At 43.5% G+C, this 27,608-nt stretch overlaps 1 protein-coding gene across 1 annotated transcript in view; it reads right to left on the bottom strand.

Annotated features, from left to right (window-relative positions):
• The window catches only part of LHFPL6 (LHFPL tetraspan subfamily member 6), a 266,078-nt gene that overhangs the window by 32,511 nt on the left and 205,959 nt on the right, over positions 1-27,608 (bottom strand). The window contains exon 3 of the mRNA XM_079778710.1: positions 9,370-9,468. Coding sequence (XP_079634836.1) covers positions 9,370-9,468 — 99 coding nt within the window. The remainder of the gene's footprint in view (positions 1-9,369; positions 9,469-27,608) is intronic.

The following is a 27,608-nucleotide window of genomic DNA, read 5'->3' as shown; positions in this document are numbered from 1 at the left end:
TATGTGTGCAGGACAAGTGTGGCCACGTGTTCTGGGAATGGAGCATAGACTTCATCTCCTCCAGGCGCCTCCCCCGGAGGACCAGAGCAGTGCACAGGCCCAGAGGGCACATTTCCCCCACAGAACTTCTCAGGCCTCCCAAGACTGAGTGGTTATATACTCCATGGGAAACAACATGTCCACTAAAGGAGGGGGTTTTTCTAGCTGATACGTAGAAAGGTGCTCCCTAAGAGAAAGACTTCAGGATTTTTATGTGCAATTAAAGCTGTCCCAGGCAGCTTCAGCTGTGTGCATGTGGCAAGACATGAAGGCAAGAGGATGCAGAGTTGGGGATTACACCTGAACAGGACAGGACTTTTCACTTTACCACTGACCAGGCTGGGTTTCCTCTGCCTGTGGGAATTTCCCAGCATCATTTGGTGTCACATTCCACAGGGTTCCTTTGGGTCCCCCTGGGCTTACCCAGTTTGGTTCTTGGTTAACTTATAGCCGCTGCCTGGCTTTCCTCTGTCATCTCCTTGCACTGGCTGTCTGCGTGAGGGAACACAGCCTTCTAAGTGACTTTCAGTGACTTGGCCTTAAGTGTCAAAAGTTTGGAACAGGTCCAGTAAAAAGCCATTGCTGCTCTAACAACTTTATATTTGGCTAAAACTCAATGCATTTTCAATACTTTACTACTACCCAGACTTCCCCAAAGCAATATCAGAATGGGATCATAAGTTTACTTTAAGCAATGACTAGAATGCATCAAATGTTAGGGGTCTCTTCCAGAACCCAGGGGCGGACACTAACAGCTGCTTTTTGCAAGCACTTCCCAGGCAAGTCCCACTCTGGTGCACAGCTGCACTACTATCACCGAAGCTGACAACAGCTTCTTCTGTTGTTGTTGGCAGAAACAGACTTCTGTGTGGACACCAGGAAAACTGGGTCACTCAGCTTATGAAGCCCCCACTATCACCTAGGTTGAAAAAGCTCAAAAAACAAATTCTATTTTTTCCCCATTCTTGCCCAATAACTTGCAAATCAGTTTTCTCAAAGACAGTTAGATTTGAGAGAAGAGCAAATATTAGTCAGGAGTCACAGAGCTAAAGGTAACAAGTATAAAGAGATGTGGATGGTCACTGTTCAGACTAGAGAAGAAGAGATATCTCGTTGGATTGAAAATATGAAAGAACAGACTCTCATCTTTTCCAACATAAAGAGGATCCGAGTTTTCAGAGTTTATGGTACTATTCTTGAGAACCCAAGAGCATAATTTCAAGAACAGGAAACATGAGGGCTTCTCATTCAAGTTAAATAACAAAATGAAAGCAATAATTACTCAAATTCACTTGGCAAATTGGCAAAGCAAATTAAGTGAAACATTACTCTTGAGTATCTATACTAATAAAAAGGTAATATGCTAATTAGACTGGACATCTTCCAGACATCCTTTCTGACAAAGCTGGGAGCATGGCAGGCCTGCAAATCACCCTCAGCCCCTCGCCCAGGCCGGCCCTGCCCTCCAGCAGGGACCTCCCCACCCTGATCCGGGGCCCCCTTCAGGGCAGGCCAGCTGGCCCCCACCCTTGCACCAGGCCTCTATCCTATATAATAAAAGGGTAATATGCAAATTGACCCTAATTGCAGAACGATCAGAACAACCGCTGGACCAGTCACTATGAGGTGCACTGACCACCTCTTGGTCCCTTTCCCTGGCCAGCAGGCTCTGATTGCCTGATGATCACCTACTGTGAGGGCAGGGCCAGCAAGTGGGCGGGAACAGCCAACCTCTCAGTTCCTTCCCCTGATCACCCTATAGCAAATGGGGAACTGGGGGTGGGTGGTGGGGGGGGGGGGTGGAGCCAGCTGCGGGCAGCTGGGGAAGATGGCCCTGATCGCAGGCCAGGCCTAGGGACTATACCCAGGCACAAATTTCATGCGCCGGGCCTCTAGTAAGAATATAATTAGAAAAATCTTTGGTAGAAAAAAATATCTTTGAGGCATGAACTAAATCAATTAGACAATGTGATTATTAAGACTTTATGTGTCAATTCAAACTTGCAGTCATAAAATGTAAAAGGAAGAGTAAAGTTTTACCAGCAAATATTCTCTTAAAATGGTCCTGCATAAATAATATGAATAATAGAAGCAAACGTCTTTTTAGCTTCTGTTATGTGAAGATGCTGTGCTACACTATGTATTATTCTCATCACTTGTACTATTTCACTCTCTTAAAAAGTAATAAATAAAATCACCATTGGTAACACTTAAACAGCATAAACCATCATTGACCATAACCATGGAATTTATGATAGAAGAAATACAGGGCACTGACGTCCAACAAAAGACAGTCTGAGAAGCCTCCTCCTCTTAGCCTCATCTTCTGCTTACAAATACCTCAGCTTCTCAGTATAATCTGGTTCTACACAACTGTGAACACATCCAAGCTGACCATAATAAGAGTCCAATTAGCACATGTTATTCCCTGGCAGCAGCTATTCATTCAAGAGTGGACACATGGCAAAGTTGGCCTAACTAGACTGAGAGAATTTTAGTCCATTACTGGGAAGCAGCTCTCCTTCTCTTATTTGACATGAACAAGATGCTCAGTGCCAAATGCAGCCATCTTATGACCAAAGGGAGAGCTGGCCTCAGGATGAAGCCAACATGAAGACAGACAACATCTCTGATCCCCTGGATTGGTCAAGTCTGCAACTCACCGTAGCTCTGGCCTTCCTGCAATAAGATAACTTAAATGTCTTCTTTGTTTGTTTAAGCCAGTTGGAGCCAGATTTTTGTAACCTAACGCTAGAACATTGTAATTTACATTTAAAAAATGAATATTTGTTAAGCTAAATTCTAGCAAAGTATAAAACAATTAAATTTCTCTATAAATTAGGACAGTATTTTTCAAAGTATATGCACTGACCACTTGTACCTGAATCACCTGGGATATTTGTCTATAACACAAATGAGGAAATCATAAATTCTGGGGTACAGAAAATAAAAATCCACATTCTCAACAAGGCTACCTTTGATTCTAATGTTAAAGGTTGAGAGCTATCGTAAAGGCAAGCTATATATTTTCAGTTGGGAAATTAGAAATTCATGATACAGCCTGTTTGGACTCTTGTTTCGCTGTTGTAAAGATGTGTACTCAAACCTGCTCCTTGGTTCTTCATACCTAAGTGTGATCCAAAGTAAGCAGAGTAACAATCTTTAATTTGTAAAAGTGAGTATTTCTGAAAAAATTTTTTATTTATTTTATTTTATTTTTTTTTTATTTCTGAAAAATTGTGTCAAAGCTTTACACTTAATAAAATATTAAAATTCTTGAGAAATATTCAATAGCCTTATAAAATTGTGTTCAAGATAGGTAAAAAAAAACATTCTCCCAAAATCACCTTTCTAAAGAAAGGAGGCATTTAAAAAATTAGGTTCTATTAGACTCTTATCATACTGCATTACAACCACAAATGTGAACTCTTTATGAAGACCCTTCCTTGCCTAACTACTACTTACATTTCTGGATTCAGTTTAAGTGTTCTTTCCCTAGGAGGCCCCACCTACTCTCTCTACACTAAAGCATTACTTTGACCATGGCTGATACATGGGATTAAAACTGGTTGAAACAAGGATGCAGTCCCTAAAGCAGATCTGCAGTGTCACAGCCTCCACCCTGGCTCTTCTTCCGACCTCTGCAACCTATCCCTCGAGCCACCCAGAAAAATGCCCACACTCACTCTTCACCTTCCTAAACCCTCTACAGCCTTAAGGGCTCAGCTAAAAATAACATACTTCCTTAGGAAGCTCCCAGGTGAGGCCAGGCCCCCTTGAATGGTGATATAACCAAATAAAATACCAGTCAGGCTGCTTTTAGCTGCAAATAAGAGAAAGCATGCCTAAAACTTTACTCAATAAGGAAATGAATTACTGTGTTGTCAATTATGTTGGAAATTCCTAGGGAAGGCCTGCTTCAGGGATGACTACCCACAGGCTGAATTCCCTGCCCACCAGGCTGCTCCTCCTACAGCTCCAGCTGATCAGAGATGACAGCCAGAGGGAGGGAGAACACAGCTTTGGAGCCTCTCCCTTAGGCGTGTGATCCCTTTTTCCTCAGAAGTCTCTGGAAACATGTCCTCTAATCTCACTGACCCAAATGGGCTTAGGGCTTCCCGTCGCATGCTAGTGTTAAGAGGTGGGATAATGAAAATTAATTTACAGTGCTTGCCACCTTATATATTACAACACTACACAACAAGAAAATTGTAGTATTTAGTAGCATACTCTAGGATAATTGGATGGGACTGCTCAGTGCAGAGTCTTGGACTGACTTAAGCCCTGACCCGGGGGCTGAAGGGATCAATAAAGGAGCACATCTGGAATGAAGATGTTTCTGGAATGTCAGGGGTATGCTTTGGTTGAAATCAGGGGGCTTCAAACTACAGTACAAGCACCTGTTTTTGTAAACAAAGTTTTATTGGAACACAGTCATACCCACTCATACATGAAGTGCCTTTTATGTTACAACCCCAGAGCTGAGTAGTTAAAATAGAGACTATATGGTTCATAAAACTGAAAATATTTACTTATCTGTCTCTTAAAGAAATGTCTGCCAGCCTCTGGTTTAGAGTCAACAACTAGACAGAATAATATTGGCAAAGCAACCACGGTGCCCACTGCTTTGTCTGACACTTTTCCTTTCTAACATACTTCCCAGGTATATTATCTTCTTGAATATCTGCCACTCCTGCTAGGCTTTAGTTCCCTGGGATCCATGAATAGTGTCTTTTTAAATTACCTGCTGGTGCCGGGTCCCAAGCACCTAGCACAGGGTCTGGCACACTGGCAGTACCCCATAAATGTCTGTTGGCTGAGTGAGTGAATGAATGTGCTCCTTAAATAACCTTTCATGTGGAAACAGAAGCAATGATTTCTTTCAGGATGTGCTCTAGAAAGAGAGTAACAAATTTCAATAAGGCATGCCAAGAAAGTGACCCATATTCCACAATAAGGAGGGCATGAACCTTATCATTAACATTTCCCAACCTCTGGGAGGAAGATGTGGCCACACACGCTCTCCTTTGAGGGGAGGCAGAAGTAAGCTAGGATTCTCAGAAGTGGCAGAGGTCGGCTGTATGCCACTAAAAGTGAGGCCCCGAGCTCTCCTTACTGAGAATGCTCACCTTCACATGCATGCTGTGCCTCCCAACCTCAAATGTGCTCCATAATCTGTGATTTCACTCACTCACTGAAGTTCAGCCTTCGTTAGTGTTCAGGGAACAGTAACCATTTCTTAAAGATAGTAAACATAGGCAGTCCAGTGAGATAGGCATAGTGATATCTCTATGCTACAGTTTCTCTTTACATTTTCTTTCTAAAGTAAAGATAACAGAGTCCGCAAAAATAATAGTAATCTGGAGAAAGCAAACTCAATACACTCAAAATGCTTGTTCTGGGGACCTAGAAACGAATTTTATGTGTAAACTAGAGGCCCAGTGCACAAATTTGTGCACCAGTGGGATCCCTCAATCTGTGGGATCAGGCTGAAACCTGCTCTCCGACATCCCCCAAGGAGTCCTGGATTGTGAGAGGGTGCAGGCCAGGCCGAGGGACCCCACCAGTGCATGATCGGGGCCGGGAGGGACGCGGGAGGTTGGCCAGCTGGGGAGGGACCACAGGAGGGCTTCAGAGTGTGTTTGGCCCATCTTGCTCAGTCCCTATCGGCTGGACCCCAGCAATAAGCTAACCTACCGGTCAGAGCATCTGCCCCCTGGTGGTCACTGCACGTCATAGTGAGTGGTTGAGCGGCCTTAGAATATCATTAGCATATTACACTTTGATTGGTTGAACGGATGACTGGACACTTAGCATATTAAGCTTTTATTATATAGGATGATGCCAGTTTTGTTTTGTGTTTTTTTCTTAGCATGCAGTCTAAGAGAAATCTATACTAATAAAAGAGTAATATGCTAATTAGACTGGGAGACCTTCTGGACAAAGCCAGGAGCTTGGCTGGCCTGCAAACTGCCCCCAAATGGCCCTCAGCTCCTCGCCCAGGCTGGTCACGTCCCCCCAGCTGGGACCCCCACCCTAAAGGGGGTGTGGCCAGCCTGAAAGCGGCCCTTAGCCCCTCACCCAGGCTGGCCATGCCCCCTAGTGGGAACCCTTACCCGATGGGGGCATGGCCAGACTGCAAATGGCCCTCAGCCCCTCGCCCAGGCCGGCCACGCCCCCCAGCGGGACCCTCATCCTGATGAGGGTGTGGCCAGCCTTCAAACGACCCTCAGCCCTTTGCCCAGGCTGGCCACGCCCCCCAGCGGGCACCCTCACCCCAATGGGGGTGTGGCCAGCCTGCAAACTGCCCCAGCCCTCACCCAGGCCAACACCACCCCCATGGGGACACCCACCCCAATAGGGGCATGGCCAGCCTGCAAATGGCCCCAGGCCCCTTACCCAGGCCAGCCCCGTACCTCAAGGGGACCCCCACCCTGATCCGGGACCCCTTCAGGGCAGACCAGCCAGCCCCCACGTGTGCACCAGGCCTCTATCTGTACTACTAAAAGGATAATATGCTAATTAGACTGGGACACCTTCTGGGAGACCTTCCGGACGTCCTTCTGGACAAAGCTATGATGGTGGGGCTGAGGCAGAGGTGGTTAGGGGCAATCAGGCAGGGAGAGGAGGGCAGTTGGGGGTGATCAGGCTGGTGGGGGTGGGCAGTTGAGGGCAAGCAGGCTGGCAGGGGTGGCCAGTTGGGGGCAAGCAGGCCGGCAGAGGGGGGCAGTTGGGGGCAAGCAGGCCAGCTGTGGGGGGTAGTTGGGGGCAATCAGGCCAGCAGGAGAGCATTTGGGGACGAGCAGTGGGGGGCAGTTGTGGGTGATCAGGCCGGCAGGGGGGCAGTTGGGGGTGAGCAGGCCGGCAGGGGGACAGTTGGGGGTGAGCAGGCCGGCAGGGGGGGCAGTTGAGGGCAATCAGGCCGGGAGGGGAGGCAGTTGGGAGCGAGCAGGCTGGCAAGTGAGGTCAGTTGGGGGTGAGAAGGCCGGTTGGGGAGGAAGTTGGGGGTGAGCAGGTCAGCAGGCAGAGTGGTTATGGGCGATCAGGCAGGCAGGCAGGCAGGTGTGTGGTTAGGAGCCAGCAGTCCCGGATTGTGAGAGGGATGTCTGACTGTCGGTTTAGGCCCGATCCCTAAACTGGCAGTCGGACATCCCCCAAGGGATCCCAGATTGGAGAGGGTGCAGGCCGGGCTGAGAGACACCCCCCCCCACCCCCCGTGCATGAATTTCGTGCACCGGGCCACTAGTTTATAAATGAAAAGGCAAAAATTAAAATGACATTACAGTTTTTAAATTACTAAAATGGCTTCAGTGAGTTTAATAACATAAGATATTATTACCACATAAGATATTAGTAAAGAGGCAAGAGGTTTTTTTGTAAGTTTAACATTTTTAATCCACAATGCTGAGAAGATATAGAACACTGGGGTGCAGTAATGAAGATAAACAACAAGATCTCCATTTCATTATAACCTGATGATTAGTATAGCAACACACAATAACAAGAGAGGTCAGCTAGAACAATATTCTAATCAAGTTGAGGCCTGTATGAAACAGCCAAGAAAGCTTCAAACACCAGAGAAAGGAAAATGCTAAACACTATGTTAGAATATCACCCCTGGACACAGTTTGATTTCTAAAAGCAAACAAAAAACAAAACAAAATGCTGATAGTCAACTTTCTGCCAGCACTTTCCCCTTCAGTTAATTTATGGCAAGCACAAATGAACCCAGACTTAGGAAAGCCTCATCATCAAGGAGGAAGAATGGGCAGCTTGCATTTGGGCAAAGTAGGCGGTGTTTAGAGCACCATATTCTCTACCAAAAGAGCAGGTGCTGTTTTGAGTGAAGCAGGGTGTTTGTCATCCATAGAGTCAAATAAAAATTGCTTCATTTCAAATTCACAGACCTTTGATATGGTATCAGATCTGTCCATCCCCCCCCCCCCCCCCCCCCATTATCTAATAGAAACTACTTTTTCATTGAAGTTCTAACATAAACCTATTTTAAACAATTTGGGATATGGTAATACTGCCATTAGACCAATTTCCTCAAATTTTTATTCTAAAAGTAAAATATTTAATGTGAAAAGTCGATGTTTTAGTTAGTAACTCACTATGCACTGAAGGTCAAAAACAATCTGTCTATCCACATATTAAGGGAAAATATTTATTATCATATAGCAATGAATCTTATGGGTTCATAGTCTTTGTTCTAATAACACCAATTCTAGAAGAATATCCTAAGAAAATAATTCAATTAGGAAAAGACATATTAATTAAACTACTCATTACTAGTATACTATGTCTTTAAATAACAGAAACTAGAATAAGAAAGAAATAAGGAAGTGAAATTAATGTAGGTTTACAAACCAACTGAAATATTATCCCATCATTACAACTAATAATGGTGAAACCTTGTAGTATGAAAAAAAAAATTATAGGTTGAGGCCTAGCCAGTTTGGCTCAGTGGATAGAGCATCAACCTGCGGACTGAAGGGTCCCAGGTTCAATTCTGGTGAAGGGCACATGCCCAGGTTGCAGGTTTGATCCCCAGTTGGGGGCGTTCAGGAAGCAGCCTATCAATGATTCTCTTTCATCATTGATGTTTCTATCTCTCTCTCCCTCCTCCCTTCCTCTCTGAAATCAATAAAAATATATTAAAAAAATTTATAGATTGCTAAGCAGAATACACTATATCTATACGTGATAAATATCTGAAATTTTCTACTTAGTACATAGAAAAATTCATGAGCCCCTTCATCAATGTGTGAATTCCCGCCTCTACAGTTTCTGTATGGTCTCCTGATGAACTCTTCTCATTCCTCCCCTGTGCCTTTGCTCTACCATAATCCACACAGGTCACTTTCTTCAAATACCAGTTTGATTCTTATCCCTGTCATAAAGCTGCCTGTTGCTCTAGAGTGGAAATTGCTATAAACTGCATAGCCCTTACTGTCATTTCCTTGATGGTTTTGTTTGCTTTATTTCTCAGATAGAATGGGAATTCCATAGACAACTATTTTTAACATTTGCAATGAGTAATAAACATGATTTTTGAATGAATTAATTAATAAATATAAACACTTCAGAGCAAGGATTATTTATTTTCTTTGTATCTACAATATTTCCCATAATTCAGACAAACAGTTGATTATCAATGACTGTTCACTAAAACAGAAGGATCAATGAATGTATGGGTATTGTTACACATGACTCTGGCTGCAATACCGGCATATATTTTTCTTCCCTGTTCCTTTTCCACCTTCTGCTCCTATAAAAGATCAGATAGGTTCTTCTCTAAAAGGAGTGCCTTCTATGAAAAGAACTTACCCAGGTCAAACTGGCCAGAAATGTAGCCACAAGTCTGCCGAACTTCCTCACTGTCCCAGCCCAAGGGGTAGAGGGCGCAGCCAGCACCAATCAACAAGCCTGCAAAGAGATAAGCGAAGGGAGCCTTAGCAGTGTCCTTCTGCACCCCTAGATAAAGGTAGTATGTGTGTGTGTGGGGGGGGGGGGGGGAGGGGAGAGGGAGGGGTGGGGGGGTGGAGGTGGGGGGGAGATCAATATTAGGAATATAACAAAGGAGCATGGTGTGTGCTTTTAAGAAATCAGCAGTCACAGCTCTCTCAAGCAATCTAAAGTTAGATTCCAAGAACAATTTCAAGTCTGCTTATAAGGAAAAAAGAAAACACACACAGACCCTAAGATGGCTTAGTTTGGTTCCAACTTTGCCTTTCAAAACATCAAAAGCCTTGCTTTAGGAAAGACAATCTTATTTAGGAAATAAAATCCACAAGTCCTTTTAATTACTCTTATAAAAATCCAACAAATTCCACCATCAATCCATGTAAAGTAATTCAATAGCAAGCAAAAGTGCCTAATAGGTTATGGTTCCTCACTCATTGGGTTGTTTTTCCAATTTAAGAATTAAAATAGAATGTTTCAGCATCATCAAATTTTACCATGGGCAGAGAGAACAAAGATTTTCATAAACCACTTGAGCACATTGATTGTGCACTGTTATAATGCTCTGTCGAGACGCTGAAAATCGAGGAGCATCCACTTGTCTTAGAAATACCCAAGAAGACAGACACTTATCGTAATCTAAGTCCTCCTTGCAGCTAAGAACAAAAGGTTTGATGATTGAACTGAATAAAGTGATGGATTTATTTTAATATAGATTAAGTTATCATGGCAGCATACTGACCTGATAGCTTTCCATTGGCTTGAAGAGTCTTTAGTTTTGCATTAAAGCCTCATATGGTTTAACAAGAAGCTGAATGAGACTTAAGCACCCACCATTAGAATCTGAGGGCTAATATAAAAGTAACATCACATCAATCAGTAAGTATTATCTTCACTTGTAAGTCCCACAAGTGTGCTGGGCCAGGAGGACCAACGCATACACAGTCTGATTGGTGAGAATGTCATCCTTGTCTGAGGGACTGTGGGTTACCAGGGGTTAAATGAGGGAGCCCCCTAAATAAGAAAATGCATTGATATGGTAATGTAGAGGCAGAGTGACAGGCCCCAATTGTACCTCGAAGAGACCTCCACTGTTTCTGGATTGAGTCTCTTCCTTTGGTCTTTCTTCCCTCTCTGGCTTTTCTCCCCACTGCCCCTTGAATAGTTGTAATTCATACAAATAGTTTATTTTCTCACAGGCATTTAAGGAGAAGCTGCTTTCCCCCCCTACACCCAACCTCTATGCTGAGCAGTATGGAGAGAACTTCCCCATGAACTGACACACATTCCCCACCCTGGTGGCCCTACCTCCAATCTGCCCCTTGGTTAACAGCAAAGCGAATATCCAATGCAAAGGGGCTGTGATATGAGGGAATGTCTGCAAAGAATCATTGAAACTGCAAATCACTAATCCTGGATGTCGCATGCATAAATATGAATTGTATTGAGGCTGAAGAGTCATTTAGAAGCAGTTATAGGAGGCTTTGCAGACTAAGCAAATGTTCCAGTGACTGGTTTCCTTAAGCTTTTCCTCTCATGATACCATTTATGGCATTCTTTTTTTTTTTAAGCATTCCATTGCATCTATCTATCTATCTATCTATCTATCTATCTATCTATCTATCTATATCTTTATTGTTGAAAGTATTACAGATGCTCCCTTTGTCGTCCCCCCCCCCCATATTGACCCCTTCCACCCTCCACCCACCCCTCCCTTCCACACTATTGTCTGTGTCCACGGGTTATGCATATAAATTCCCCAGTTAATCTCTTACCCCCCAATTCCTCCACCCTCACCTTCCCTCTGAAATTCATCAGTCTGTTCCATGATTCTATATCTCTGAGTCTATTTTGTTCATCAGTTTATTTTGTTCATTAGATTGCACATATGAGTGAGATCATGTGATACTTATCTTTCTCTGACTGGCTTATATAAATGGCACTTTTATAACAATTCCAAGTTTGTGTTATCCAGCTTCAAGTAAAGAGATAATTAATGAGGATATAAATGTTTGTGTAAATGGAATTCCATGAATAAATAATGTGACATCATTTCCATGATATACTGACATCTTAAATTAATAAGTAACACTAGTTTTTGAGATCTTGTGAGCAACTTTTTTAATGCAGAAAGACAGTTAAACCAGAAGATGTTCAAGTGTAAGAAAATGAAAAATAGTAACCTTTAAACCATCATTTTCTTTTTATCTGATAGGCAAATAAATGATAGACAATCTTATTTGCTAATGTTCTTTTTTAGCATGGCAGAAAGTATGTATTATGTATTCATGAAAGCACAAGCCTTGGTCTAATATGACTCTAGGCACTTTGGGAGACTAAATCAAAAGGAGCTTAAAAGCCTACAATATGGAGCAAGTAGACCTAAGGTTGTCTAAGTGGTAGTACACTTAGCATTCAGGGTTCTTTTGTAGAATATTGGGTTGTCTGTGTGACACTGTGAAATGTAGGTTCAACCACATAAATTAGGAACCATTTTATACACAGGACATTTGTGTTATATGTATGAATTTTAAAAAAATACTCTTAAATATGCTCACATTAAAAAGAAGTGTTCAGTGGAGGGCAAACACCTTCCCTTGATTTTTATATTAATATTTATGCAGTTTTTTGTTTTGTCATCTGCTAATATTTGCTAAGAGCAAAGATTCTGCAGATTTCAAAGATTTTTTGGAAACATTTCTGGGAGAAAAGTGTATGTTGCAAACTGATCAGGTTAATTAACTGTCACAGTTATCAAGTTCTGTAGGTAAATATTAGTGGTCTCCCCAGCTACCTTGCTACCATTGTATGTTAAGGTGAAAGCAAATCTCAGAGTGAATTCAACCAAATATACAGCAAATGTTTATTAGCAAGCTGGCACAAAAAGTAGTCAGAGGATCAATTCTCTTAGTTCAGTGAAATCATTCCCCCAACTCCATCAGATAGTTGTACTTTGGACACACAAATACAACAAATATTCAGATGGCAGGATCAGGGCCACTTCAGGACAGATCAGGCAATATCTTCCATTTAATGGAGTGGCAGAGGGGGCATAGGACCAAAGAGAGTTCTAGATCTACATTGCCCAAAGTAGTAGCCATGAGCTACATGTAGCTACTTAAGTTTAAATTTAAATAAATTAAAATTAAGTAAAACTAAAAATTCAGTTCTTCAGTTGTATTAGCCACATTTTCAAGTGTCTGATAGCCACATGACTCTAGTGGCTACCATATTGGATAGCATAAATATAGACCATTTTCATAATTGCATAATATGCTATTGGGGAGGGCTGTTTAGGACCTAAAACACCACTTCAAAGGGATGCTGGCCTGACCAGATTCTTATATGCTATGCCTGCTACTGCTTGTTAACAATCAAAATCATCCCTGCTCATTTAGATTCTCACTTTCTAGGTGGGGCTAGAGGCCAGGAAACTACATTTCAAAAACTCTCCTCTTAACAGAAATTCTGGTTCATATCCTGTCAATGAGAAGCCCTCAAGTGGGATTTAGAAGGTAAAAGAGATAAGCCATATTCCCCATTGGCAGCTGCAGCTAGGAGCATGTCTTTCTGCAGATAGTAGATGTGATTTTGCAAATGGCTACCTGGAATACCCTTAGCATCACCCACTAAGGACATGTCATTAACTGCAGCTTCTTTCAATCCTTGCACTTCCTGAATTCCTGCATTTGTCTCTGAACTTCACTTCCCCTGACCTTCAATAGGTCTTTGAAACTTTGTGTCCCTGGGCTATATCCCTTCCTACTTGAAATATCTAGAGTAGTTCCTTTCACTGGCCAAACCCTGGCTGGTAGATGCCCAACTTGTTCAAAGGCAGAGGGACTGATGCATATCTTTCTATCATAGTCTATTACTTGAACATCATCCATTTTCTCAACTAATAATTGTTATGTTTGATAGAGCAATTGAATTGATACCTCTCCCCTGGGAACTGGCTTTTCAGGTCATTTCACTATGGACATTCCCTTTGCTGAGACCACATCTTACTTGCGGTGACCACATTCACTATCTCCCCTCCTGGTATGCATAAAAAAGTCTCTGCCCAGAAAAAAGCCCGCCAGAAGTCCTTTAAAAGCCACTGACTCCTGTCACTGGGTGCTGGAGCCATCCAGGCTCAGCCACCTGGTGTGCAGATGATCGAATAAATTTGTAATCCCTCACCACTGTGGTCTCGTGAGCTCCTCCTTCGGCAACCCAACATTTGGTGCCAAAACCCGGGAGGGTTCCACGGGGATGGGGAGCCATTGATCTGGCTTCGGTCACCCCGAGTTTGCTCCTCAGAGAGCAGTAGGCAGTGGCAGCTCATCCTGGGCTTACCTATGAATCCTACTCAGGTGACTCGATTGCCAGCCTTGATCAGGCCTCCCTCCCTTACAGGGTCGCCCCCAGCCAGCCAAGGAGGATGATGGACTGGAAATCTCTCCTCCATTGCTGACCCTCCATCCCACACCAGCCAGTCTTCTCTAGGTGAGTGATATTCCACAATTCCCCTCATCTCGAGTCTTCTGCCCACTCTCTCTCACTGACTTCTCGAAAATCTCTCGTCTCGCAAGTCCTAGCGCTAGGCCAGAAGACTCTTCAGCCATTTGGCTTTGGGTCCTTCTGGATTGGGATGCCCAGTCCACAGGGTCACCTCTCATTTCTCGTGGTGGTTTTTTTAGCAGCAGGGACACCTGCCCTAAACAGTCACCTTTGGATTTGTGGTCTGTCACTCACCCCTCCTGCCATTGTTCATTTTAGCAGTGTTAAACCTTAGATCATGTTGTCGAAATCAATGTTTGATGGAACCATGGTTTGAAAATCTGTGAATTAGATACCACTTAGATATTATACTTGTGGATGAAAAAGGGGCCACACACTAAATCTGAAAAGCTCAGGGGTGGCCCACATGACAGGGCTCAAAAACTCAGAGACTGAAAATAACCACACAGGCTGGTCTGAATGTAAAAGTTGCTAACATAAAACAGGGCGTGGTGAGTAGTCATGTCCTAGGCCTGCAACTTTCTTGACAAAGGTCAATCTTTAGCTATGAAATTGTCTATTGTCTTTGTGTATCTAAATAATATACCTGACTCCCCACCACCCCAGCCCACATGACTTGTAACCTGTAATGATTATTGCGTGCCTACTTTCCCATATCTGTAATTCCTACTTCCCCACATAATCTTTGTCCTTCTACTCAATATAAGCAGTTGACTTATGGTGGGCTGGAGAGCAGATTTTTGTGAATGACCTGCTGCTCTCCCATAATGCTGGCATTATTGGAATAAACCCTCATATATGATTCAACCATGCCCCTGCTTAATTGGCTGAAGTAGTGACAAGCAGCCTGGACCCCTTGGTTGTCCAGTTATAATACTGTACACTGAAATAGGGCTCAGAAAAGATTTTGGAATCTAGAGTCATTGCCCAAATGATATCTTAATGACAGAATGAGTTTAAATGGACTAATTTGCTCCTGGGAAGTGAACGGCTCTATTAGAATCTTCTGACTCACACGTTTTTATATCATTTACACAGATTTTCTTTATTAGATTTGTAAACATTGTGGGTACCACATGGACTTAATTATGTGGCATTTTAACCAAACTCCTATGTCACTGCCATAAAAGACATCATGAAAAAAAGTCATATTGTAGGACTTTTTGGAGATTTGTGACTATAGGAGTGGAAGTGAGAAAAGAGGCTGTGAAGCTAGAAAACAAACTGAGGAAGATGATAACAGAGGTGGGGAGTTGGAGGAGGTGTGAGATCATTTGCAGCTATAGGCTCATTTGCAATTCAGAAAAGACTTTGCAATCTGAAAGATTTTGTAACTTTTTAAAAAAGGTTTTTAAAAATTGATTTTTAGAGAGAGAAGAAAGGAGAGGGAGAGAGAGAAACATTGATGTTAGAATGAAACATCGATCAGCTGCCTTCTGCATAACTCCACCAGCAGCCTTTCTGTGCACAGGACGATGGCCAACCACATCAGCTAGGACAAAACTTTGTAACTTTTAAGGGGTCATGAATAAATCACAAATTAGTGTAAATTAGTTCCATTTTTAGTTTTCTCTCAGTACCTAGTTGGAATCAGCTATCAGGATGCAATAGACTATTAGGAAGATAATTTTGCGGGAGGTTTTAGGAATTTAGGGAGATGTTGCCTCCTATAAAGGAAAAAATAATAATCCAACAAATGACTCAATAATTCTTAAATTTTAAAAAAAAAGTGAATATTGCATTGACTATTAGGCCATTTCAACCTGAATACCCTAGGGTTTTGGCCTCACCCTGTACAAGACAAAGTATTTGAAAAGCTAGGTCAGTGAAATGATCTCTAAGGAGTAGCCAGTGTTAGTAGAGAAGAGAAAGCACAGATTAATGCACAGAGATCAGCATTTGGGAGCTGTGCAGTGATGCTATGTTGTCAAAGAGGTCTGCCTTTAGCTCCACATGGGCTCCTGTGCCTAAATCTTAGTCCAGTATGCCTTGCCAGCCCATAAACCACCCATGGGAGAGAGTCCCTAGTTGAAGCTGTATTTGTTTTTGCACAATGCTGGAAATATCTGCCATGATATTAATTATTTCTTAGAATTTCAGTATGAAGTCTTAAGTTCCTAAAGAGCTTATCGGTCCAAGTAAGAATAGGATGCTGGGAATTTTCCCTTCCTTACAACACTTTTTATTCAAAGTCAGTACTTAACACACAGCCATCAGCATATTAACATAACAATTAGGTTCTTGCAAAACAAGCAACGCAAATCTCTAGTCCCCAAATGCCAGTTACTCTGCAAAAGTAGTAAGACTAGAGTCCTCATGTTAAAGTCATGAAGCCTTTTTTTCCCCAAAGTTTTTATGTGATCTCACTTTTCTCCATGACTATTGCTCCATTCTTTTTCCACAGTTGGGTTTTTTGTTTTTTTATAGTGTGACTTTTTCCACCTATTGCCCTTTCAATGATCAAACCAGCTTTTCCCATGAATGCATCTTTTATGTTTTTTGGATACTTTTATCCTTTCTCTAGTTCCTTTATCTTCTTTTCAGTGGCAAGCAATGAGGGAAATTGTTTTCTTTACTTTTCTCATGAAACCTACTCAGTCTTACAGACAATAATCTGGACTTCTCTTTGGAAGACTTTGGCACTTTTCCATTTTCAAGTCTCCATATGCTAATTTATGTACATGATATTTGTCCCTTTCCAGAACTAGATAATGGTGCCTTTACAAAATGTAACGACAAAATAAATCCATTGGTGGGGAGTGAACAAGAGAGCAAGGGCCAGTGTTTAACTCTTCAGACCTTGAAAGCACAATAAGGGGGAATCTACTTAAGTATTCTACAAAGATGAGGCTTGGTTAGGTTCTTTCTCATAAATCACATTTCCTTTCAAAGTGCTTTCTGGAAATAGAGGCACAGAGGATGGAAGAGGCTTATCCAGATCAATCCCAGGGCCCTTGGGCCCTACCTAGTCTAGGACTCTTTTCTACCTGTTATAATCCCAGTGCTTGGACAAGTCCACTCCAAGTTCACATGCTCACCACCCACAATCTGACTTTAGCCATAGACATGTGGGATTTGATCATCATCATCCTATCTAATAAAAGAGTAATATGCAAATTAACCATCACTCCACGACAAAGATGGAGGCTCCCATAGTGGCGGGGGAGGGAGGGGAAAGCTGGTGGAATTGCCCCTGTGATGTGAGCCCAGCTTCCCGCGCCCCGGCCACACGGAGGGAGGACCGGGGGCCCAGTGTCCTGTGCCCCGGCTGTGCGGAGGGAGGGGCCTCTGGCCAGAGGCTGGGCGCAGGACACTGGACTTGCGGTTACCCCTGGCAACGTGAGCCCAGCGCTGCGCGCCCAGGTGCGTGAAGGGAGGGGCGGTTGCCCCCGGCAATGTGAGCCCAGCGTCCTGCACCCTGGCCGCACAGAGGGAGGGGCCTCTGGCCAGAGACCAGGGCATGGGACACCGGGCTCATGGTCACCCCCGGCGATGAGCCCAGCATACTGCACCCCAGCCGCGCGGAGGGAGGGCCTCTGGCCAGAGGCTGGGGCATGGGATGCTGGCGTCATTGCAGGCTGGGCTGAGGGAGCCCCCCCTCCCTCTCTGCACAAATTTTGTGCACTGGGCTTCAAGTGTTTTACTAAGTGGGATTTGATCATCATGTTTTACTAAGTGGAACATTCACCTGTAGGTCCAGAGTTCTTGTGTCTCTTAAAAAATTGGTTGGGGGCGAAAACAGCACCAGCTGTTACACCAGTGGAGTCAGACCAGACCTTGGTTCCGTAACCTCAGTATTTGAGTTCTGGGTAAGAAAGAATTCAGAGCCAAAACACAAACTATAAGAAAAAGTTTATTTAGAAAGTCCCAGAGGTAGAAGAAGTGAGTGGTAGAAGAAATGGGCTCATGAAACAAGTTACAGATGTAACAGAAGGGGCCCTTGGAGCATAGGAGAGAGAAGTGTAAAGGTAACCCACCTGGAGGGAGGAGAGGGATGGGAAAGGTGAGGATGTGCTCTCCCTGGGAGGCCATGCTAAGTCCTCCAACCTAAGGGCTCTTAAGGGTGAAGATTTTAGGGGAGATCTCAGGAGAGGGTCTCAATAGAATATTCATCAGCTTTCTAGATGTATCTTTTCAGGGTCATGGTCTCTACTGATTAGAGGGAGCCGGGGCAAAGGGTCCTGAAGTCAACCATAGTGTTGCTGCTTTTCTGGGCCTGGAGCTGAAAGATTATCAAGGCCTAGATGTTATCCCTAGGGATTCATGCTTAAGGAAGTAGTTGTGCAAAGGCCAGCATGGAAATCGCATGAGGCCACTCTTCAGCCCCTTGTTCCTCTTCTAAGAGGGTCTACAACATGACTAGTGACATGCCAGGGGAGGAAAGGTCAGGGGAGGGTCCTAACCACATGACCAGTGCTATGAAAGGTCAGGGGGCCTAAGCCCTGGTGACCTTCTATACCTGGCCCATCGTCCTTGCTCTGCTCATGTCTCTCTAAATGCCTACCACAAATTGAGAGATGTGCCAATACTGAGCCTGCACATATCTGGCTAGAACCAAGCCATGATAGTCCTATTAAATGACTCCTTCACCCTGGTCAGTACCAAAGTCATTTCTGAATGGGAATCCCTGGCTTACTGCACCCATTAATTACTGGTTCTTTGAATACATCTTAAACTTCTCATCTCTGAAAGTTAAATCTCTTCTCTCTGACTGAGATACTCTCCCTCCTTACCTTATGCTCAAACTCCACCATATGAAAATACCAACTGTAAATGTGTAGAAGCCTCAATAGGCAGCCTACCCCCCCTCCCACCCACCCCCAGGCAAAGAAGTGAGCCCTAGGTTTTACCCTTTCCTATGATCTCCTACTGGTACTCTGTACCATTTATTTAGGACTTACTACCTTACATTGTAGTTATTTGTAAGTATTACTTCTCTTGGAAGGTCAGAAACTCTACTATATGTTCACTTGCTTTCCAACTCATTGGTTCATGATGTTTGTTAAATATTAAATATTAAGTAATGTTATTTATTTGGTATTTACAAGAGTCTCAGAATACAGGTAATTGTATAAAATTATATAATCCTGTCTAATAAAGACAGAATACACAAATTAACCATCACACCGCCACAAAGATGGCAGCGCCCAGTCCCCTCAGCCCCACCGGAGATTACTATGGCAAGTGGACCGAGAAGGTTTTCAGCAAGTGTGAGAAGCAAGAGTGAGAAGCAAGCCTTGGCAGGATGGAGGGAGAGCCGGCGGGCTCAGGGCCGCTGCTGCCCAGGGAGGAAGTGCTGCTGCTGCCCGCCCAGCACCAGGTCCCTGGTTAAGGAAGCGGGTCCAAGTCGCAGCCATGGGGCCTGGCGGGGCTGTCTCACCCCGGACCATTGTGGCTGAGCTCTGGTGAGCGAGCGCCTCTGGGATCACTGTCTGTCCCCGGGCCTCCTGCGGACACTAGTGGAACAGGCGTGGGTTGAACATTTTAATGAAAATGGGACACCTGCTCCCCACGCTGCTGCACCCCGGTCCCCAGCGAGGAGAGGGCAGCGGATTGGGGGCACAGCCTCGGGACCCCATTAGGAGGCACTGGGGCTCAGGAAGGGCTGGGAGCAGAGGGCCCTGGTTGCTGGGCTGACAGCAGGACAGACCCAAGGTACATCCAGTAGCCATCACCTGTCCAGCGCTGGGCTGCAGGCCCTCACTCCGGAGCTCAGCCATAGGAGGTTCTGGCCCTAGGATGTTTTTCCTGTTACCTGGCTGGAAGTACAGGAGGCAGTTGAATTAGAGTAATTTCTCCAAACTCAGAGCTATTTTCTTTCCAAATACACCAGGGGCCAGGAAATGTTCAAAGAACTGGGGAACCGGGAGAGGTGGGGGAGATAAGAAATCAAACGAAGGACTTGTATGCATGCATATAAGCATAAACAATGGACGCAAAACTCTGGGGGGGTGAGGGCATGTATGGGTGTGGGGTGTGGGGTGGGGCAATGGTAAGATATGTACACATATAATACCTCAATAAAAAAAAATGTCAAAAAAAAAAAAAAAGAACTGGGGAACCATTCCCAAATCAGGAAGGGAAGTTACAGGGTGTATATTATTGCTACGAATACAGTATTTCCTACTACTTACAACATATACAATGTAATGTATTAGATGCCTTCCTATCGCATGAAGTACGTATTCTCATAGAGTAATACTGGTAGATATGTTATAGTTATGGTGGTATGTCATATCCTATCTATACTAATAAAAGGGTAATATGCTAATTAGACCAGAGACCTTCTGGTAGACCTTCTGGACATACTTCTGGACAAAGACATGGTGGCGGGGCCAAGGCAGAGGTGGTTAGGGGCAATCAGGCCAGGATTGGAGGGCAGTTGGGGGTGATCAGGCTGGTGCGGGGGGGGGAGTTAGGGGTGAGCAGGCTGGCAGGGGGGACCAGTTGGAGGTGAGCAGGCCAGCAGGAGGGGCAGTTGGGGGTGAGCAGGATGGCAACGGGGGTAAGTTGGGGGCAATCAGCTGGAAGGGGGGGCAGTTGGGGGTGAGCAGGCCAGCAGGCAGAGTAGTTAGGGGCGATCAAGCAGACAGGCAGGTGAGCGGTTAGGAACCAGCGGTCCTGGACACCCCCCCCCCCCCCCGCACAAATTTCATGCACCGGGCCACTAGTATATAATATAAAAAAGATGATTGACCTCATTTGGCAGAGAAAGAAACTGAAGTCTGGAGGAGCAGGCTCATGCTCTTGATGCTACTAAATGGTAACTCCAGGGACTTACTTGCAGGTCTGTCTGAGTCCTAACCCAGTATTTTTTACCTTTACCTTCAAATGCTTCCCGAATCCCCAAGTTCTAGCTCTGGACTGACTTGCTATGTCCATGCATGTACTGAACCCTATATACAAATGGAGAAGAATGAATAGAGCAGAAGTCAAGAGAGACTTCAAGTTGCCATTTCTCCAGGATTGATTCTATTGCTGCTTATGACCAAAGGCAAGGCCTCTGGGGAACCCTACACACTCCCCCTTCCCGACTGTGAGCTCTAGCACACAAAGCTCTCTGTTCATCAGAAGTTAAACCATGGAAAGAGATCTTGTCCATATACAATATAAAATAGAAATATGATCATTTATGAACTCTCAAAAATAGTTTTACAAATCGCAAGACTGTTTCTTTGCTGAAAACATCCTGCAGAAGAGAAAATGCTTTAGGTTTTATTAAAATGTTTTCCAAAATGGCTCTTGTTATGTCGCTGAAGGAGGAACGCACGAGGCCAGAGTGGTGAGGGATTACGAATTTATTCGATCATCTGCACACCAGGTGGCTGAGCCTGGATGGCTCTCGCACCCAGTGACGGGAGTCAGCAGCTTTTAAAGAACTTTTGGTGGGCTTTTTCCTTGGCGGAGACTTCTTTATGCATACCCGGAGGGGAGATAATGGAATGTGGTTACTGCAAGTGAAATGTGGTCAAAGGGAATGTCCATAGTGAAATGACATGAAAAGCCAGTTCCCGGGGGAGGGGTATCGATTCAATTGCTTGATCAAACCTAACAGCTCTTTGATTCTCATTCCTTCTCTTTTTCAAGAAGACACAAAAAACTGTTAACCTAAAATAAAAAGACCATCCAAACAAGCATTTATTTGAGATCAATAAAAGTAACTACTTGGAACCATTTGTTCAACCAGAAGACCAAATAATGTTCCCATTAGGAGACAAAGGCAATAGGTATTTATTAAAAGGAAGGGAACAATTACATTTTAGAAGGAAGGCAATTCTATGGTGCAGATAACATAACATTTATCTAAACACCGTTTTTTTTTTTATTTTCAGTCCAGTAGTCGTAATAACTGCTTTCTTGTTATCTGTGCAAATATATTTTTAGGAAGTAAGGAAATAAGGCCAGTCACAAAGTTATGTTATTATTCCGAGGTTTGAGATATAAGACATGCAAGGCAGTTCCTCTGGTGAGTCAGCAGTGGCTCCATTTTAAAGTGGCTGCTTATATTTTTGCTTAGAAGACGTGCAGTAGAATACCTGCTCCATACCTCAGAGCAAAAACTTCACAAGCTAATTTTAGCCCTGGGTGACTTGTCAACTTTGCTCTTTCTAGAGTCTTAGGCAAACATTATTTAAAAAATAAAAAATAAAACATAAAAAATAAGTAAATAAAGTTGTTTCAAATAATGAAACTTTGGGGGAAGAGTATGCAATTTCTATATATAATAGTTGTTTTTTCTTTTTTAGTTTTCCTTATCTGTAAAATGTGGAAAATCTACCTCTCAGGGTTGTTGCAAGGATTCAATGAGATAGTATATATAAAGAGATGGGCACAGAATTTCACAGTAAGAGTTCAATGAATGGTCCCTATTATTAAGCTTTGGATTTTGTATTATATGTGGAACAGGGTGGTGAATTTGGTTCTAGCCAATGTGTGTAGAAATGCCTGAAAAAACATGCCTAAAATCAAGTCCTCCACACTCAGAGAAGGTTCTCTTCTTAGATGGAAAGCAGTGAGAGTTCCAGCAAGACATACCTGGAACTAAGAGCAAGGAACACTTGCTCTAATGGCCTTATCACCCATGCAAACCTCCGTAGACACAAATGAAAGTGCCACAGCATCACACTCACACTTAGGCAAATAATTCATATGTTAATGATGAGGAACTCAAGAAGTTAAAAATTTTTAGCTTTAGTGACATAGTTAATAGGCTTGGTAATTAATGCATGTAGAAAGCTGTTGTTCCAGGAACTGCAATGCATGACCGGACCTACCCTGAACTCCAGGAGACCCGCACACACTTAGACCTTTGCACCTAGGAGGACTGCAAGTGACTGAGATATCTGAGCCGTTGTGCTCCAGGAAGAGAACCTGCTGCCCAGGGCACAGATGAAGAATCACCAGTCCGCAAATGAAGGGATGCTAGGAAAATTGCTGGACTGCAGCTTTTATCTGATTAACCTTTTCCCCGAGTTCCAAGCCTACTTTTTCCTGAATTCCGAACCCTTTACCAACACTTCTCTTCTTACAAAAGAAGGTCAACTTGAGATGAGTTGTAAGATATAACTTGCCATCTGTCTTCTCAGATTTCCGGCCATCTGAATAAAGCGCCCATAAAGATTCAATCCTTGTCTCCACTTACTGGTTCTGGTAATGACAGGTAGCATGAACACCAACTTTTCTGGTTTCACTGCCACTTTTATCTATTCTGTTTTTTGTTTTGTTTTTCTTTTACTTTTAAAAACTTTTAGTCTTTCTGTGAAGCAGGTAGAGCTACTGGTAAAACTGATGTCCCCATTTGGTAGATGAAGGAATGGAGTGACAGACAGGTGGGGAGATCTGAGTGTCATCAAGTGGATAACCAGAAGCAGAGCTGGGACACAGCTAGGAGGCTTGTGAAGATGCAAATTCTGATTCTGTATCTCCGGGGCAGGGTCAGATCTCTAGTATTCTGAACCAGCTTCTGGAGGCAAGGCTGCTGTATAGGACAGTGAGGATCTATTGAACAGGGAGGGTCTATTGGAAATAGTGTGGGCTGATTATGTCAGGTTCGAATCCCAGCACTATTTAACCAGATGTGTGATCTTGAGCAGCATTCTTTTAACTTCTCTTAGCTTGGACTTTCATTTATAAAATATACATAATGTTGTCGATATTTTGAGCATTGTTATAAGGAAGAAATAAAAGGCTTAATGAAAGTACCCAGTTCAGTGTTTGGAATAAGATAGGGGCTCAGTATATAGTAGTTTTGTATCAAGATACAAAATGATAATATAATTAATTCTACCACTGCTGCTGCTGTCTTAGAACTGAATACATTTCATTCCATTATCCCTGCCAAATTCAGATTCTTCATTGGCAGCAAGAGGTGCTCACCAGTTTAAAACACACAAATAAAAGCACTAATCAAAAGCAGAGGTCTCTGCCTTACTGCTTGCTCATAGCTTCACAACAAATATATTTTCTGGAGCTGACCACATCTCTATAAGCTAAGAATTATTACATTTCTTTTCCCCCCTAACATTACATTAAGTTAAATTTCAAACTTACTGAAAAGCTGGAAGAATTGTATCATAGACACCCATATACCCATCATCTAAGTTCCAAGATAAACAGGTTTTTAAAATTTGTTTTATCACATACCTATCCATTTTCCCATTCCTCTATTGATTCATCAATCCATGTTTTTTGGGGAGAGGGGAGATGTTTGTCACAGTAAGTTTCAAACATCAGTACATATGAAGTCTCTTTTCATTATTCATACTCCATCCCCTTTCTTTCCCTTGGCCCATTAGTCTGCACAGACCTATGAGGCAGACCCAAAAGTTAGACCAAAAAGCCATAACTGACATAACACTGCATCTTTACAGCTTAACGGCACTAATTTTGGATGCCATCTACCTTGAAGTGATTTACACACAAATTTATATACAAGCAACTTATGTAAGGCAATGACTACCTCTGAACCCCAACAGTCACATCAGCTATGCAAAAATTTCTCAAACTACCATCCTACAATGCAAAATAGGATCAGCTTGCTTCAGCTGTCTGACACTGATAAACCAATAAAAACTTCACAAGACATTTTATTTTATTTTATTTTTAAAATATATTTTAATTGATTTCAAAGAGGAAGGGAGAGGGAGAGAGAGATAGAAACATCAATGATGAGAGAGAATCACTGATTGGCTGCCTCCTGCACGTCCCCTACTGGGGATCGAGCCCACAACCCAGGCATGTGCCCTTGACCGGAATCGAATCCAGGACCCTTCAGTCCCCTGGCTGACGCCTTATCCACTGAGCCAATCTGGCTAGGGCTTCATAAGACATTTTACAAAAGCCAGAGTGACAACATAAAAAGTTCCAGGAAAACCCAGCCACTCAACTCAGGGTTTTCAGTGGACATACATTCTTTAAGGATCATTGCTGTTTTGTATAAAACAAATCACTCCTGATACCCCTAAATGAGGAAAAAAAGAGCTAACCCAGTCATCACACTTGAACAGGAAAGCTCTCCGGGAGCAGAGGTAGGCTCCAACATATCCTGTCATTTTCTAACCAGAAAATGAAAAACAAACAAACAAAAAACCCACCTGTAAGTACATTTATATTGCAAACCCTGACCCCATCCTACATCAAGTCCAAACCAGACTCAATTAGTGCATGTTGGCAAACTGTGATTACCTGCACTCAGATAAATATTCAAGAAGCAAACTGTTAGGAACTAGGCTGGTAGAGTCAGAGAGCCCTGTATTTGAATGTCAGGTCTTACTAGATATTGATGGAGCAAGTCTCTTAAACTTGAGCCCCAAGTTTCATCCATAAAATGGATCTACCAGTGTCTCCTTACAGAGTTGTTGAGAGAATTAGACAAAATGTCCCAGTATAGTACAGAGCACATAGATGTAGCTTTCCTCTTATGAAATAATGAAGAAGAAGAAGGAAAGGTAACACTCTAATAAACATTTATTTATACAACAGCGACTTTATGGGGGAAAAAAATAGTGCACTGCTTTTATCACCCATTTGCAGGACTTGCTGGAATTATAGAGCACATGATGCCATGGGTGCGAAGTTTTAAGGTAACACATCCTAACATAGCACGCATAAACTACACTGCCATCCCCAGCCACCTCTGAGCCTTCCCCTGACATGCTTACCGATCTTCGCTTTGATTCCTGCTAAAGCACTAACTCCCAGCTTCCCTGCCCTCAGTCCTGTGGTGTGAATCAGCCTGGACAAGGGGAATAACATCACTCTGCCTGATGGCTTACTGTGTAATCCTCCCAGAGGCCTGGGTGAGCTGATACCAGCGACACTGGTGGTGGGATTGAGGGCCCAGCAGTGCACAGATAGTCGGCAGGGGACAAGGCTCCAGAAATACACTGTCTCCTATAAGAATTGGAGCAAATTTGGGGGTTGTATCCTGTTTGAATGGAGACAACAGTGGAACCAAGCTGCCCTAGTTCTATGCATATCTGATGATAAAGTGTTATGTTCATTTGGCTAATACACAGCAGACCTATATGGATCTGAGGCCTGAGGGAAGGGCCTGGCTGAGTGGGGAAATGTGGGGAGTGAGTAACCAAATTCACTTGGGAGAAAGGAGTGGCAGGGCTGATTGTGGCTTGGGGAGAAGGGGATCAGAGAATGAATCTTTTCATATGGCTGCAAAAAACATTAATTTGCTCTTTTTTAAATTAGCACCCAAAGCTACAGAGTCTGAAAAAGGGGCCTGGCTAGATTTAAACTCCAGTGGGATCCTGACTTGGAAGCCTGCTGTGGACACAGGGTGGGAGGCTGGGAGCCAGAGGTCCTTCTCTGTGGGGCTAGGCTCTGCCCAGGTTTGTGGTGGCTTAGGCAGGTCACTCACTTTAAACTTCAGCACCTCCCTCATGCCAGTATAGATAAGCCACCTGTACCTCTCAGGGATGGTGTGATGCTCAGAGAGTGCATGTCGGTTGCCCAGTGCAGGTAGACACTCCAGGAATTGGTAACAGGCAAAGTGCCCTGCAGATGGTTAAGGATAAGCACAGAAAGAGAGCAAACTATTTGGATGAAAATGTCTTCCCCCCTAGTTGTGCTACCCTCACATAAAGTTACCCAGAACAAAGGAGAACTCAGGTTGAGAAATCTGCTAAAAGAGTGATGAGTTCCATACTAGGAGCCTATTTCAGTTCATAACAATATTTAAGAGACAGAATAAAACCTCTCTCCTCACTAGTGCCTTTAACCAATACAGCAAATGCCCAAGAATGGATAGATTCTGTGCTTCCAAATATTCTTCATTCATTACTACTTGACTTAAAAAAAAAATGTTAGGGTAGAGATCATTTGAGATCTTGTTCCCTGGTATATGTCATCAATTTGGCTCAAGTACACTCTCATAAAAATTATCTACAGGGTTGGACACTTTTTTTTTGGTGACATTTACTTGAAGTATGCGGGAAGCCGCCCATTGTCTTCACTAGCAGAGAGGTGTGGACAAGGAACCCGGAAGGCTGGAGACCTTGAGCTCTGAAAGGTCAGAGCCATACACCCACTGTTTAGTCGAGACAATGGTAGCTGAAGCAACTTCCACCTTTTAGTCTTATGTAAATCCTTGCTGATAGGCTATCATCGAGCTATTACTGGAATTGCCTGCCTAAGGGCTAAGGGTGTGTCCCAAACCTGAATAAAAGGGATGGCAAGGCCAGAGCAAAGCGGAGTCCTTCCTTGGGCTTCTGCCTGGCTCCCAATTCCCAAATTATTATCGTGTCTTGTCTCTTTCATTTGCACACAGCCTCCTTCAGAGCCTGAACCCGAACCCTGAACCTGAACCCTGAACCACATGGGATGTGGGACACTCACAGAAGTAGTATAGCAGGATTCCTATGAAGCACACCCCAAACTGCCCTGTGAACCCTAACCCAATGCTAGTTACAAAGACCCACTGTGCCTACTGACTCCTCAGTTTGCATCAGGTGAACTTGGTGAGCTCCCAGGAAACAAAGATTTTAGATATTGTTTTTTGGAAACAACATAAAATAAAAGACAGTCTCCAACTTCATTGGAGAGGAATTTATTAGGCACCTAACCACAAACAGGTATCTGCCCCTGTC

The sequence above is a fragment of the Cnephaeus nilssonii genome, assembly GCF_951640355.1.
Source record: "Cnephaeus nilssonii genome assembly, chromosome: 8".
In the NCBI taxonomy this organism is placed as follows: domain Eukaryota; kingdom Metazoa; phylum Chordata; class Mammalia; order Chiroptera; family Vespertilionidae; genus Cnephaeus; species Cnephaeus nilssonii.
Note: the sequence above shows the minus strand (reverse complement) of the source record. Positions and strands in the feature narration are given on the sequence as shown.